This window comes from Ochotona princeps, chromosome 2, assembly GCF_030435755.1.
Source record: "Ochotona princeps isolate mOchPri1 chromosome 2, mOchPri1.hap1, whole genome shotgun sequence".
Lineage (NCBI taxonomy): Eukaryota > Metazoa > Chordata > Mammalia > Lagomorpha > Ochotonidae > Ochotona > Ochotona princeps.
This window is the reverse complement of record NC_080833.1, coordinates 55,435,307-55,449,763: the sequence shown is the minus strand read 5'-3', so window position 1 is coordinate 55,449,763 and position 14,457 is coordinate 55,435,307. Positions and strand designations below refer to the sequence as shown.

The 14,457-nt window shown below is 40.5% G+C and overlaps 1 protein-coding gene across 2 annotated transcripts in view; it reads left to right on the top strand.

Annotated features, from left to right (window-relative positions):
- Positions 1-1,960: 1,960 nt before the first annotated feature.
- Positions 1,961-14,457, top strand: part of SLC35D1 (solute carrier family 35 member D1) — a 41,745-nt gene continuing 29,248 nt past the window's right edge. The window contains exons 1-8 of one of the 2 annotated variants that reach the window (XM_004588751.2): positions 1,961-2,528; positions 3,335-3,368; positions 3,464-3,550; positions 4,184-4,251; positions 5,863-5,934; positions 6,534-6,602; positions 8,527-8,629; positions 11,194-11,286. In XM_004588751.2, the coding sequence (XP_004588808.2) occupies positions 2,218-2,528; positions 3,335-3,368; positions 3,464-3,550; positions 4,184-4,251; positions 5,863-5,934; positions 6,534-6,602; positions 8,527-8,629; positions 11,194-11,286 (837 nt within the window). In that variant the 5' untranslated portion in view covers positions 1,961-2,217. The remainder of the gene's footprint in view (positions 2,529-3,334; positions 3,369-3,463; positions 3,551-4,183; positions 4,252-5,862; positions 5,935-6,533; positions 6,603-8,526; positions 8,630-11,193; positions 11,287-14,457) is intronic. The other variant, XR_009244465.1, reaches the window with a different exon arrangement.

The following is a 14,457-nucleotide window of genomic DNA, read 5'->3' as shown; positions in this document are numbered from 1 at the left end:
CTTAAAACACAAGGGGAGTTCAAAAAGTTCACGTAAAAATGAAATGAGATGATGTTTAGTGTAAGGAAAATTTAAAATCCATAATTTTTTCATAACATACATTTCTGTGAACTTTTTGCAGTCATCCAATATCAAAAATTACATAAAAGTTTGAGTATCTATAAGATGCGGCAGGGGTGAAATGCTACTATTTCATCTCTATGTTCTCTTGGTCATCTATCCATCTAAGTTTTCTATACTTAATGATAACTCTACACTTGGCGCTTGCACTTTGCAACGCAGTGTTACTACTGCGTTAGTAGTTCTTAACAAATACTTGTTAATAAGTTGGCTAACTATGCTGAGAAAAACAGTAGTAGTTGCTTGGATCATTATGCTAAGATCTGCTTTCATTGTGTGTAATTACAATTGATTTATTGCAGAAATTTATACCTGGCATTTCATGCCTCCTAGGGTAAAATTTGAACTACTTTCTAATCTCTTCATCCATTGTTTTCCACTGTTGCCATCTGACTTTATGAAGGAGGGCTTCATTTTCATGCAATATTAGTGGAAATGCAGAATTGGTACAATTTCCTTGGATAGCAATTTGTTAATTCTATTCATAATACATTACAAATAACCCTTGAAAACACACAAAGGAAAATATGCCAGTCACAAAAAGGCAAACAACATATAATTCCATTTACACGAGGAACTTCGCAAAGCTCTTGAAAATGGAATTACGAGATTATTTTGATATAAAGCATTTTTGAAATCTATGTGCAGTTTTTTATAACATACATTGAAGTCCCCTTGTACCCAGAGTAGTCCAATTCCTAGAGACTGGAAGTAGAACTCTAAGGCCAGAGGGGCGATTGCTTTCTGGTGGGAGAGTTTCAGTTCTGGGGACAGTGTTCACATGCCTGCACGGGTCTGAGTCTTAGCTCTGCTTCCAACTCCAGCTTGCTTCTACCGACTGCTGATGGCTTGAGCTCCTGAGCCCAATGGGACGGCCTGGATTGAATGCCAGGCTGCCAGTTTCCCCTGGCCTGGCACAGACTATGGTGAGCCTCTGAAGAATGAATCAGCAGATTGCTCTCTACCTTTCAAATAAACAGAAATAAATTAAGAATCATAAATTTTAAAAAAGGTTTGGTTTGGGATGGTGAGGAAGTTCTGGGGCTAGACTAGTGGTGAATGCCACTGAACTGTATACTCACAAAGGTTTTAAATGGTAAGTCTTACAATTTTTATCATAACTCGAAAATGACAAATATTTTAAATGTTTAGGCTAAGCCTTTAGATAAATAATTCAGTGTTTTTATTAAAGGTTTACGCTAAGCCTTTAAAGAAATAAGTCAAAGTTCTTTTCTATTAAATAAAGATTTATTTTACTTAAAGCAAGGATTTGATTATTTTGTGAAATCATGGCTACAAGTTACTGAAAACTAGCTCTGTGCTGGCCTTTTACCACAGAAATGGGAAGTCCAGGTTCAGGGAGGGATTTAATTGGCCCAAGAACACACAGCTAAGCGTGGGCAATATCTCCAGGAAACTCAGAACTGCAACTCAAATTTCTTAAGCACCAAATACCTTGCATTTTCACCAATCCCCAAGCTGCTTGGTTACATACACTGCTACTTCTCCGGAATACGTCACCATTTTTCTATACAAAAAAATTAAAAATAAAATCTTGCTCTATCTGTACAAATAAAGGTATTTTCTGAGCTCAGACGGTGTGAGAAGGCCAAGGCATTGCAGACTGGAATTCTCGCGTGTTTATGGCGATCCACATCTGATAGGACTGCAGCCCCAGTGGATCCCGACTACCTAGCCAGTCACTTCTTAGAGAAGGGCGGCGAGGGTCCGTCCAGGTGCTGTGACAGCTACCTGGAGAACGCGCGCCCCCAGCCCCAGGATGCCGCACCAGCCCCCCGCGCAGGCGCAAGGCGGCCGCCCCCGGGTCCCTGCCCTGCAGCCCGGCGCTCCGGAGCCCCCGAGTGGTCTCCACAGCTTCTCCCTTGGCGTCTCGCACCCGGGGGTCGCGCCGCTCCCCAGGCCCTCTTCAAACCTTGCCCAGACCGGGGCGGGCGCCGTTCCACCCTCTGACCCCGCGTTGCACAATGCCGGAGCAAAGTCCCCGAGGGTGTGAACCGCAGTGTCCCTGCCCCTGGGCGGGGACGGGCGGCGGCAGTGCGGGGAGCCGAGGCAGCCAGCCTGCAGCCTCCGGGTCGCATGCCCCGAGCCCCGAGCCCGCCAGCCGCCGGCAGCCACCGCCGCAGGCCTCCCCGCCGCCAGGCCCGCGCGCCGCTCCCCTCCCGAGCCCGCGCCACCGCCGCAGCCATGGCGGAAGTTCATAGACGTCAGCATGCTCGGGTTAAAGGAGAAGCCCCCGCGAAATCCTCCACACACAGAGATGAGGAGGAGTTGGGGATGGCGTCGGCCGAAACGCTGACCGTGTTCCTGAAGCTGCTGGCCGCCGGCTTTTACGGCGTGAGCTCCTTCCTGATCGTGGTAGTGAACAAGAGCGTGCTCACCAATTACAGGTACGGCCGAGGCGGCGGCGCCGGGGCCGCGGAGCTGGAGCGGGTGGCGGCGGCGCGCCTCTGCCTGGACTTTGGCTGCCAAAGTTGAAGCCGAACAAAGTTGGGCGGGATCTGGGCAGGGCGGGCGGCGGACGCGCGCGGCCCGGGGCTGAGGGGTCGGCCGGGCGCGCGGGCCTAGGGCCGGGGTCCCGCCTCGGCTGCCGGCCGGCGCGCGGTGGGGGCCGCGTTGGGGCGCAGCGCCTGCCATGTCCTAGGTGCAGCTCACCCCACACACAGCCCACCCGCCCAGCCCTTAAGGACGTTTAGAGCGATGGAGCAAGTGCTCAATGACTTTGGGGTCCTGTGCATGCCTGCAGGCAGTGAGGCGGGGGTGCCCTCCTTGTTGCGCTGGGGACCCCGGGTCTCAGGTTAGGGTGCTTACCGGCGGCTGACAGCCGCTGGGGACGTGAGCATCCTCACGCCCAAGTAAGTTATCCTCTTGCTGTATACCTGGGACTCGGCAGCAGAAGTTGCTGTTGGTCCTGTTTTTCTAAGCTGTGAACCCGTTGCTGAGATGTGTCTTGACTTTCTTGACAAACCCGTTGCAGGCAGCTACTGAAATTGTAGAGTGGGACAAGTTGAGACAAGTGGCTTACCCGGGGCTACAGAATCAGTGGTGTGGCCTGACAACCCGCAGGGATTTTTTATTTGTAAATGTGAATTGTATCTAAATGCATTTGAAGGTTCTTCCTGTGCAAATTGCAATCACAGAGCTATGACTGGATTTTTCTAACAGTTTTTTTTTCTCCCCTCTACGCTTTTTGTAGATTTCCCTCCTCACTATGTGTTGGACTTGGCCAGGTTAGTGGGGCGCTTCAGCATGCTGGGGTGGGTGTTGTCAGAATTTGTGTGAATGTCTTTATGCGTGGAACAGTGAATCTGTGTTCTCTTTACAGATGGTAGCCACAGTGGCAGTTCTCTGGGTGGGAAAGGCCCTCCGAGTGGTCAAATTTCCTGACTTTGACAGAAATGTACCTCGAAAGGTAAAAAAAAAAAAAAAAAAAAAAAAAAAGCAATCCTTTCTAAAAAGAAATCATTGTACATTTTGTGTCAGGGTCTTGGATATGTAAAACTTGCTGTCTCAAAAACACCAGTGCTAAAGAGGGCATGGTGAAGGTGAAGAATCTGCAGTGAGATGTGTGGAAGGGGTACCACGTTGTGTTGAAAGCCCAAGACCTTCTGTGGTAGTCAGTGCAGGCTGGTGGAGAGTAAACAGCTTTGCAGCTTTGGTTTCCAACGAATGTGGAAACCAGCAGGTAGATCCTGCATGGCTTGTGTTTTGAGTGAATTGTAGTATTTTGTCTTCTACCTCCTGACTCCCCTTTGCTGTCCTTAAAGCCCTGGGCTAACTCATTGCATTGTAAAGCAAATGATGTTTCTGTCCCACAGGGGTCTTTGTCTTCCTCCCTCTGTCACCTTCTGCCTTGATGATGTCTGTGTCCACCAAAAGTTCTTGTTGTTTGGGTATTTCATGGGGATCAAAACTGTGTGAGAAGTAATCTTTTGCCTTAACCGGGAAGAATTTGATTGTATGAACAAAACTGTTTCTGTTTGAAAGGACCTTGTTTTAGCTGTCTTTATTATTGAGTTTTGTTATCCCTTTTTAAATTTTCTAGACGTTTCCACTACCTCTACTATATTTTGGGAACCAAATCACGGGACTGTTCAGCACAAAGAAACTGAAGTATGGAGAACTTTATTTTCCTAGTGAGGTTAATATAATGTATTCTTAGAACTGTACTTGAATGTCAAATATTTAGTACATTGTAATTGATACTGAAAAAAACCCAAAAGGAACAGAAAGCTTGCATTACTGAATAATCAACTGTGCACCAAAGATTTTAGTCTAAACTTTTTCCTTGGAAGCCCATGAGCAGTTTTGGGTTTGCTTTGTCCTCTCCCCCCTGTTTAATCACCAGTTTGAAAAGCCTTAATGTGTTCTAAAATGCTGTGACAGGTGATTGTCATTATTTTTCCAGATCTACAGTAATGAATATGCTAGAGTTCTGAAATTTCAGCTCTCTATGTAATGTAGTTCGTAAATACTCGTATTAGATGAATTCCATACAAAAAATCAGAGGGTAGATATTCGAACTTTTAATTTCTTCTAATATAACATGGTTAGCAGCAGGTGGAAGCCTGATAGACATCTGATAGTGTCCCCGGATCAATACAGCTGCAGACACAGTGTGTGTGGCTTTTCCAAAGAAGTGATAGCTTTGCATTGCATGACAAGACTCTCCTATTGTCCTGGCCTCTCCGCTTAGGGAGTGTAGTATGCCTTGGGTGTGTGTGATTTTAAAATGTCACACACAGGGAAACCATTAAACATGGCTTCACCATTTCCACATCAGCAAAAGCCCTGGCCTGGTGGATGTTTGTAAAACAGATTGGGGAGATGTCTAAGGATCAGTAACAAGATATTTTTCATTTCTCCCTTTTCTAAACCCAAGAAACCTGACAGTGAGCAAGATGCTATCTGGAGAATGTTGTAGGGAAGTCAGATTTATCATGGGTGGGCCATCTTTTCCCGCATCATGACCCATTTGAGAAGAAATGCAGGCCTGTGCTTTTTGCATCCCTTGTCATCCCTCCATCATTCATTCACACCCTAGCCTGGATTGCCAGCTAAGTAGAAGACATGTTGGAGTAAGTGAGGCTTATTCTGGAATAGCAACGCTGTAGGAGGTTGCAAGGCTGATTAGTTCATGAACACAAAATGCTCTGGGGATTTACAACAGGACAATCAGAGGATTTTTCATGGGGAAAGATTTTCATAAATGGCTTTGGGCGTAGTCACAGAGATGGGAATGGAAGGAGTACAGAAGAAAAAGGGTCTTTTTTCTGGGAAGAGTTGGGGAACCCCTTTCTGCCAACGGCTATTTGGTATTTATTACATTATTCGCAGGCCACTCAGAATTATCCACTTTTAAAAGTCAGTCCGCTGTGGACGTAACTGAATGTTGATTCCTACCTGTGTTTGCCCTGGCAGGGCCAGACCAAATGATTTTGAGAGCCTCATAGGCCTGCAGGCTGGGTGTTGCCCACCCATTAAAGACTAGCATAGTTACAATTTAGCGTGTTTGCTTAATTAACAGAATAAAACTAAAACTTAGGTGTTACTCGTTCCTGATAATGGTTGTATGAATTCTGCCATTTTGTAGTTAACAGCTTAATTAATATGGAATTTCCTAATGGAAGTAAGATATTACATTATTTTAAAGTACCAGTTTGGAAAATCTTGGCTTCAAAGTTGTTAAAACTTTCTTTTGCCTAATTATTTTTATCTTTGCAGCTTGCCAATGTTTACAGTTCTGAGAAGGTTCTCCATCTTGTTTACAATGATTGCTGAAGGAGTTTTACTCAAGTGAGCTAAATTTCTAACATATCTATTATTAAAACAAGTTTAGTCACCTTGAGAAGGTATCCAGTGTGTGTGAAATATTAAAATGATCTGTCCTTTTGTCTTTTACTCCAGTTTTTGAGGTGTTTAAGCAAGTTTTTCCCTTGGGTATTGGGATTGATCATTTGTGGAGCAGTACTTGGGAGGGTCATGATTTTGGAACTGGAAATCAATCTGAACATATGATTTATTTTCTAGAATCCCTGTCACTGGGTGAAGCTGGGTCAGTTATCAAAGCAGTTTTTAAACAGTGTTTCTGTCTCAGCTTCTATTGCTATACTTGTGTGTGACCCTTTCCTGCTTAAAGAAGTTCTGATTTATAAACATTCAAACACTATAATAATACATGGTTTCACTAAAAAGGTATAATTATTTATTACATAACAAAAATGAGTTTTTGCTTTGTCAAAGGGCTCTTTTAAATATCCAGTTTCTTGAAAATGTTTGAAGTATGACTTTATGTGTTTTTAAAAGATCACGTATCAAAATGTTTTGGCCTGTGTTGTGAAATGGATATGTAAACAACTACAGTCACATGCATGTATGTTTAAATTATTTTGCAGGAAAAGTTTTTCTTGGGGTGTTAAAATGACTGTATTTGCAATGATTATTGGAGCCTTTGTGGCTGCCAGGTAAGTTTGGGCCCTTATGTGACACTTTAGAAATTATCAGTAACTATTGTTAACAAATGATTTATTATTTAATAAAAATAGTTGGTTACAGTCAGAATACCAGTCATTTCTTTGAAAAGCATCTGCAATTTTTCAATGTTAAGTCTTTTGAGTTATATATAGTAAGTTGGGACTGATAGCATGTAGATTTTCAGGAAGTTCCCTGGATGTAATTTAGGATTGGCGATTGTCTTTTTCTTATTGAGGGCTTTCCATTATACCACACAGTCTGTTCAGTGTTATGTACACTCATGTGTTCTTACAAGCACTCCAAAGTATGGGTATACTTTTCCTATTTGACAAAACTAAAAGTCAAATTCAGTAACTTGCTCAGGGTCCTACAGCTTTGAAGGTGCACAGCTGGAACGTGAATCTGCACCTGACTTTATAGCCTGTGTGATTTACATACCATGCGGCATCCTTTTGCTTTGTGCCCTGCCAGATGAATTTATTTTCTGCCCTTGTGTGTGAGGTAAAGAAAGTGTCAATGCCTGATTGGCCTTGGAACATAATGAATAATAGCATGGCTTTCTTTGGACTCCCTTAAAATGTGTCACAGATGTCTCAATAATATTCTATTAGAATACTAAAAGTTTTGCCATGTTTCATAAGCTTCAGTTTTAAATATAGTGAAACATTTTTATCCCAAAACTCAAAATGAAGACCAGAAGGCATCTGTGTTTTACCCAGCCCAGGCCCTGCCTGTATGGATTTGCTAATGCCACAAAGTCAGTCTGACATGCTTTCTCTTCTCTCAAAGTTCCATTGTTTCTGGACTGTCATATTGGCTTTCAGCAAGTCCTTCTGTTATAGATAAGGAGAAAATATTATAAGTCAAATTCTATTTACTATTAATTTTAAAGTGAAGTTTCATTCTTAAAAAGAGAGAGAAGCATAATCAGTTACTAGAATTAGATTTTATAGCTGACTGCTTTTCCTTCTGTGTGTGATTTCTCCTTTCTTCTTGGGGATGCCCTAATATGCTTGAGGCTGCGGGATCCAGGATCTGTGCAGTACAGAACAGCAGGGATTCTTCAGGGCTTGCTTTAGCCTGGGAAGCACTCTTGAGGGGGATTACTCTCTAATTAGAACCTTTGACTTGGGAAAGCAAATCTGTAGTTAATCAGGCCCATGAGACTGCTCAGGGTAGCTGGCGTGTGCTTTAGGTCAGCTCCACTTCAAATTGCAATGGCTTTGAGCTTCTCAGAAGCCCCGGTTACATTTGGTAGTTTTACTCCAAGTATATAGTATCATTGCAGTCGTCAAACGTGGGGCCACCATTGTAGGTAGGATGCTCACAACTTTATTTATTCTATTGAATTTATTAGGTTTTTATCCTGTGTACCTAGCGTTCTACGAAAGCAACAGGCATGTTCTGTTTTCTGAATCTCACTAGTTATACCTTCCTAGGTGCTTAAACACTCCTGAGCTTGACCTGAGAACTAACATTCACACTCAGAAACTCCATCTAGTGACCCACCTGCCTGTGCAAGAGCATCCTAACTTTTATGCGACTTCACAAAGTGACATTGAACAACTTTGTTCTTGTGGTTCCTTATCAGCTTCCTTGTCACTGAAGCTTCTGTTTACTAACGGTGAATTTGGCAGCTTGTTTTGACTTTGACTTCAGAGAAATGTTATTAACTGATATGATTGATTTTTACTAATGATCTATTTCAGTGTTAGTGATTCTTGTTTGTAAAGAATCCCTTGGTAAGCATGAAATTACCAATTATGACCAGGCAGCAATGAATATTTAGCGGCTTACAAAATGCCTAATGTTCACGTACATAAGATATCCTTTCAAATTGTTTGGACCTATTTAAAATGAAATGTGTGTTCTTGAAGTGTAAATTGTTCTTAAAGTTTTGCTTATGTTTTGCAGCTCTGACTTGGCATTTGATCTGGAAGGATATGTTTTCATTCTGATAAACGATGTCCTAACAGCAGCAAATGGTGCATATGTAAAACAAAAATTAGATTCAAAAGTAGGTAGCAATTTAAAGCTTCTTTAATATATTTTTACAGTTTTGGGGAATGATAATGTTGATTCAGGGGAAACACAAAACAAGGATAATGAAAAAACACTTAGGATGGGTGGGAGAGAATGTCTTTCTCAGGGCAACACTGAGTCTCTATTCTAGATCTCATATGTAAAAACTTTGTATTAACTCGGTTCTTTGGTTTCTACTTGTAACATGTACACAAAGCTTTTTAAGGTTATATTGTCTTAATATTTTGAATATAGTCACTTTTGATTTTCCCTTAGATCAGAAAGCTGAGTGTTTGAGCCACACTGCTTTTGGAACACGATCTTATGAGGCGACTTTTCTGTAAGAAAGGGCCGTCTGGACCTCAGCTCTGTGTGTCACAGGCTGGGTACCAACAGGGTGATCCTTGACATCAGGATGTCGCCTGCGTGAGCACTCAGCTGAGATTTTTATCTTAGCTGTCATTGGTTTTCTGAGTGGCCTACAATATTTTATCTCACGATTAAATCTAACTGACCATGGTTCTATCTTATTTTGCTACTCGTGTCTTCTCATCAGTCAGGTGACACTATCTGCTTAGTTGGTCTAGGCTGAATATATAGCATTTATGAAACTACTTCAGATGCTTTTTGGGAGCTCAGATCCTAAATGTAGAAGTCTTGCTGGCTCATGTCTTGGTATTGAATTGATGTGATCTTAGCCCGGGCCTTTGCCTTCTCCTTTGGAAAAGAACTGTAGATTGTGTGGCTGACCAGCAGGTTTCATTATTTTCACACAAGTTTTTGTTTTAGAATATTCTTGAAGAATCAAAGATAGTATTACTTACATGTAATACATTTTGTTCCAGCATTACCTCTTGTGTAGTATCCTATACTTATTTACCTTGATAATTATGGGAATTGAATTAAAATTTTATTTTACAATAATTGTACATATTTGTAGGCTATGACACAACATTTCAAACATATACATCGTGTAGGGTAAACATATATACATCGTGTAGCAGTTCTGTGACATTTCCTTGTATTTGCTCATAAAATATATAATAGTTTATTTCATGACAGCTGCTAGAAAAAAAATTTTTACTGTTTAAATAGAGGAGAGAGTGGTTAAAGATTTAGTCCTTCTTCATTATTTTCTGTTAAGAACTAGTGTTTTGGAAAATTAATAACTAATATTAACATTTCATTCATCTGGCAGCTTCAGCTGTATTGTCCAGTAGAATGTTTTATGATGATGGAAAGCTTTGTCTTTACTTTCTGTTACAGTAACCACCAGACACACATGGGGTTGAGCATTTCCAAAGGGATTAGTATAGCCCTGAGGAAGTGGATTGCTAGTTTTAGGTAATGAGGATGAAATTTAAGCAGCCACCTGTAGTTGGTGGCTGCTGTATTAACACATTCTAGAGTACTTCTCAGAACATAGGAAAAAGTAACAGTGGGTTCTATGTGCTTTACTCTAGGAGAGTCTAGTTCCTCATTCGGAAATGATTCGTAACTTCTTTGCATTACAACTTTTCAGCTCATTATTGTGCTTTAGCAGTCTCACAGTTTGGGAGCCACAAACCAGAAGATAGGATTTTTTTTGTAGAGATAGGCTTTCTAACACTATGAAAAGTCAGATGACAAGAGAAATAAATAGGAAAACTATAAAAGACAGCAGTACTGGAAAAAATTATGCAGAGACTGCTAAACAGCACTATAAGGCAACAAAGAACATAATACACTAACATGTCTATAATGACATAGCATGTCTGTAGTTTCTGTCTGTATGTAAGAAGGCAGAGAGAAAGATACTCCAAGAGTTAAAATTAAAAGGAGGAACAGTTTTGGCAGTTAGTGCAGTATTGTTTGACAGTTATCCAGCTGGTCCTTGTCTGTGCCCACACGCACTTCCGCTGCTTCCTGGATGACGCAGGTCAGGTTGATGAGCAGAGGACCTGTTCTTTTTTTGCAAATGTATTTATTGGATACATGCACATGCAGAGGAGAGTTCCCATCTGCTGGTTCACTCCCCATATTTCTGTGGTGCCTGGGCATCTGAAACTGGAAGCCAGCAACTCAACCCAGGTCTGCCATGTGGGTGGCGGGAACCCAGTTCCTTGAGTCATTGCCACTGCCACCCAGCACCTGCATTAGCAGGAAGCTGACTTGGGAGTCAAACCCAGGCATTGTAGTGTGGGACACAAGCATCTTGATAGCCCAGAGGCCTGCCTGGAGCCTATCCTTAAGGGTAGTTTTGCTTCAGTATAACTTCCTGCTGCCATACAGTTCAGACCCACCTTTTGATGCTTATGATAATAGCAGTCAATTAATTGTTTTTTTCTAGAAGTGTGTGGACACACTAAGATGCTTTTAATAATTTGGGGGTTTTATTACCTAGAATTTTAGGGCTACATGAGTCATATGGCATAAATGCTTACTACTGTATTTTCAAACTAAACTATTGAAGTTAAAAAATGCTTGTAACTAAAAAAAAGTCATACAAAATGGTGTATACCTGTGTCTGGGGTGATAGTCATAGGACCAAATAAAACATGTAATTATTTACTATCCTAGGAGCTGGGAAAATATGGTCTGCTGTATTACAATGCACTGTTCATGATTCTGCCCACCCTGGCCATTGCATATTTCACAGGAGATGCACAAAAGGTAAGACTTTCTGATTATGGTTTAATGGCTTGTATTAATGAATTATATTATTGTTTATGATTGAAGGGTAGACGTTTGGGTTGTTAAAGAAATATACTTATTAAGTAGTCAAAAACTAAAAATGTACCCTTTAGCTTGCTAATGGCATGCTAACCTTTTTCTTGGCGTAAGCACTGGACAGTACTAAAATAGTTCCAAACAGCTCTGACTGTCAACATAAAAACAGTGCATGCTAACTAGTGTTCTTTTCTTACATGCTAGGGAAAGGAAGTTTTAATATTTCTGCTATCCTGTAAAATACACAAGTGAGAGCAAACTATCCTTGAATAATAAAATAATAATTAAGTTGTTGAAGTACTAAACAAAATGCTAGGCATCACTAACGTTCACAATGTTTGTGTATAGTTGTCATTCTTGCTTAACTCCCAGGTTGGTTCTTCTCACCTCAGGAGTTAGCCCTGTGTGGTGACTTTAGCCATATAAATGATGACTAATATAGAAGCTTACCAGTTTTCTGTAAATGTTCAGCTAAATAAATCCAGAATAGAGTAGCAAAGTAAGTCCGGAGAATTTTTCTCTAATTTTTGTCATGGGACAAGAAATGATGACCTATGATTAGAATTCATAGGATTTTTCCAATTAAATAGAAATCAAAAAATCTACCAAAGATTCTGCACCAGACCGCCGTATTTTGATTCCTTTCACTAGTCACTTCCTCAGAATAGATGTATTGATTAGCTATTCTTAAGACAGTGACAATTCCCACAAATCAGTGGAAATTGAAATAAGAGATTTGTAGAGGCAAAGTTGTTCTTGCACCCAAACACAGGCAATTAATAGCCCATGAAGTTTTAGTCATTCATTCATTTATCAAGACATCTTTTACAAAATGGACACAGATCTTCTTGAATATGTGTATTAAATGTTATAATACAGTGCTACCTGGTTACCAACAGGCCTGAAAACAGGTCCAAGGTAGGAAACAGCTAATGTTGTAAGAAGGAATGCTGATTGTATATATTGTGAATATGAAGAAATTGGGATAAGGAACTGACATGTTTTAAGTCTGTGTTATATGCTAAACACTTTGTGTTTGATATAATGCAGTCTCCCTAACAGCTCTAGCAAGTTTCAGTCACCGCTACTTTTCCTAAGTGGCAGTAAGTAGCACCTCTGAGAGGGTAATAGTCGCACAACATGATGTTACTGATGGTTAGTAAAGTCAGAATTTAAACCCAAAACCAGCGCCAAAGACCATGGTTTTTCCCTGGTGTTCTGCCTTCTGGAAGCCTCTGGCAGAAAGCAACCCTCATGCTTCAGGTTGGGGGCAAGAACGTAATGTGAGATAGACAGCCTCTTCATGGCAGGACAGATGAGTCCAGTTGAGATCAATCTGTTCACGAAGAAGTTGGAACAAGTAATATGTGTTCTGAGGACTTAGTTAAATTGGATTTTTCATTAAGTTGAAACTATTATTAGCTTGTAGAAGGAACTGTTAGTGTTGAAGAAACACCCAGGAAGGCATTCATTCCAGAGCGTAGTTACAGTGGAATTCTTGCCTTTTTAAAAGTTCAGCACCCTCACATTCAATTTGAAATGCTTTTCAATAGAATTTTTATTGATAGTCAAAAAAATAACTTTGCCACCTGTTAAGATTATGTTTAGATTTTCCCCTGGATTCTTCTTCAGTTTTTAAAGAGAACTGGAATTTGAGTAGTTTTTTGTTTTTTCCAACAAAATTGTCAGGGCTTATTTTAGAATTGTGATTTTGAAGAATGGTATTCATCTAAATATTTTCAAGTTGGGATGATAGACTAATTATGGGAGCTGAACGTAATGTTTTGTAGTCATACCCCTTTAGCATTCTGGTTTCACTTAAATGTTTGTTCAGCCTCGCTGTCACTACTTATTACTAGTATTTTTCAAAACATTTATTGGAGTAGGGAGTCGACCCACTGCACTCTTACCGTCCCATGCTTTAACATTCCTCTCTTAACGTGCTCCCCCTTAGCATTCTCCTCAAGTAAATAGGTGCTGCTGTGTGTCTCACCATGTTAGGCTCAGGGTAAGAAATAGGGAGATGAATGAGGTGGTGTTCTTACCTTTGTGGAGTGTAGAATCTTCCAGGGGAGCAGAACTGTTGATCTAGCAGCACAATGGTATAGACTGTGAAAGAAGGGTTTTGGGGTGTTATGGAAAAGTGGAACTTACTGGTTCTACCTCCTTACTGGGTTTGAGGGCACAGTGTGTGTTCTCATGGCTGGCATGAACCTAGTGCTCCTTGATAATCAATTCTACTTAACTGCTCTCACCCACTGGACTTGGCTCCCCTGACCCACGGCCGCTGTGCATAGAAACTCTGTGTGTTGATTGAAAAGATCTCCGAGAAAAATGATGAGATGGGAAAGCTCGGGGCAAAACCATGTGTATGGTATGCTGAGCTTTGGTTGAAGTAAAATTATCCATCTAGATTTATTTTATTTAAATAAAAATTATTTCTAGAAGAATTTGTAGTAAACTAATTTTACCAGCAAATTTTTATGAAGTTCTGAGGATACAGGGTAAGTAGAACAGAAGTGTGAGTCTTTCAAGTTGTTCATCTTTCTATTTATTTTTTATTATAAATCCATATAAATATTAAAAATTACTTTATGAAATAAGCAATAAGCAATTGGCAGTTTCCGTCAGTTGCTGGCAATAGTTTAGAGTGATGACAAATATTATTTTGATTTTTTTGTGTGTTATTTAGTTATGAGGAAAGTGTATGGTAAGCAGTCCATTTGATGGTTTACTAATTTCCTCGTTGTTGAGAAGTCCGAGTTGATTATGTATTTAATATGATAATCATTTGTGTGCTGTGAATTGCATTAAGAGTTATGTAGGGCAGAGTTGATGCTTACTAAATGTACAAAATGGATTGATGAGATTAGCCAGTTAAATCTTTTCACCGGTAAGGCACTCAACAGCCCATGAGATATTTATTAAAAATGTCAAGTAAATCCTCTTATTTTTGTATCATAGTGTCAAATAGCAGTAAAATAAACATGTTAAGATCCTTAATCTACTGCTAAGTTTCACTGTAAAATTTGCCTTTGTTAAAATTTGCTTCTGTTCAAATTCGTTGAGACCGCACGTAAAAGTATACTAATATTACTTTGGCTGGTATTTTCT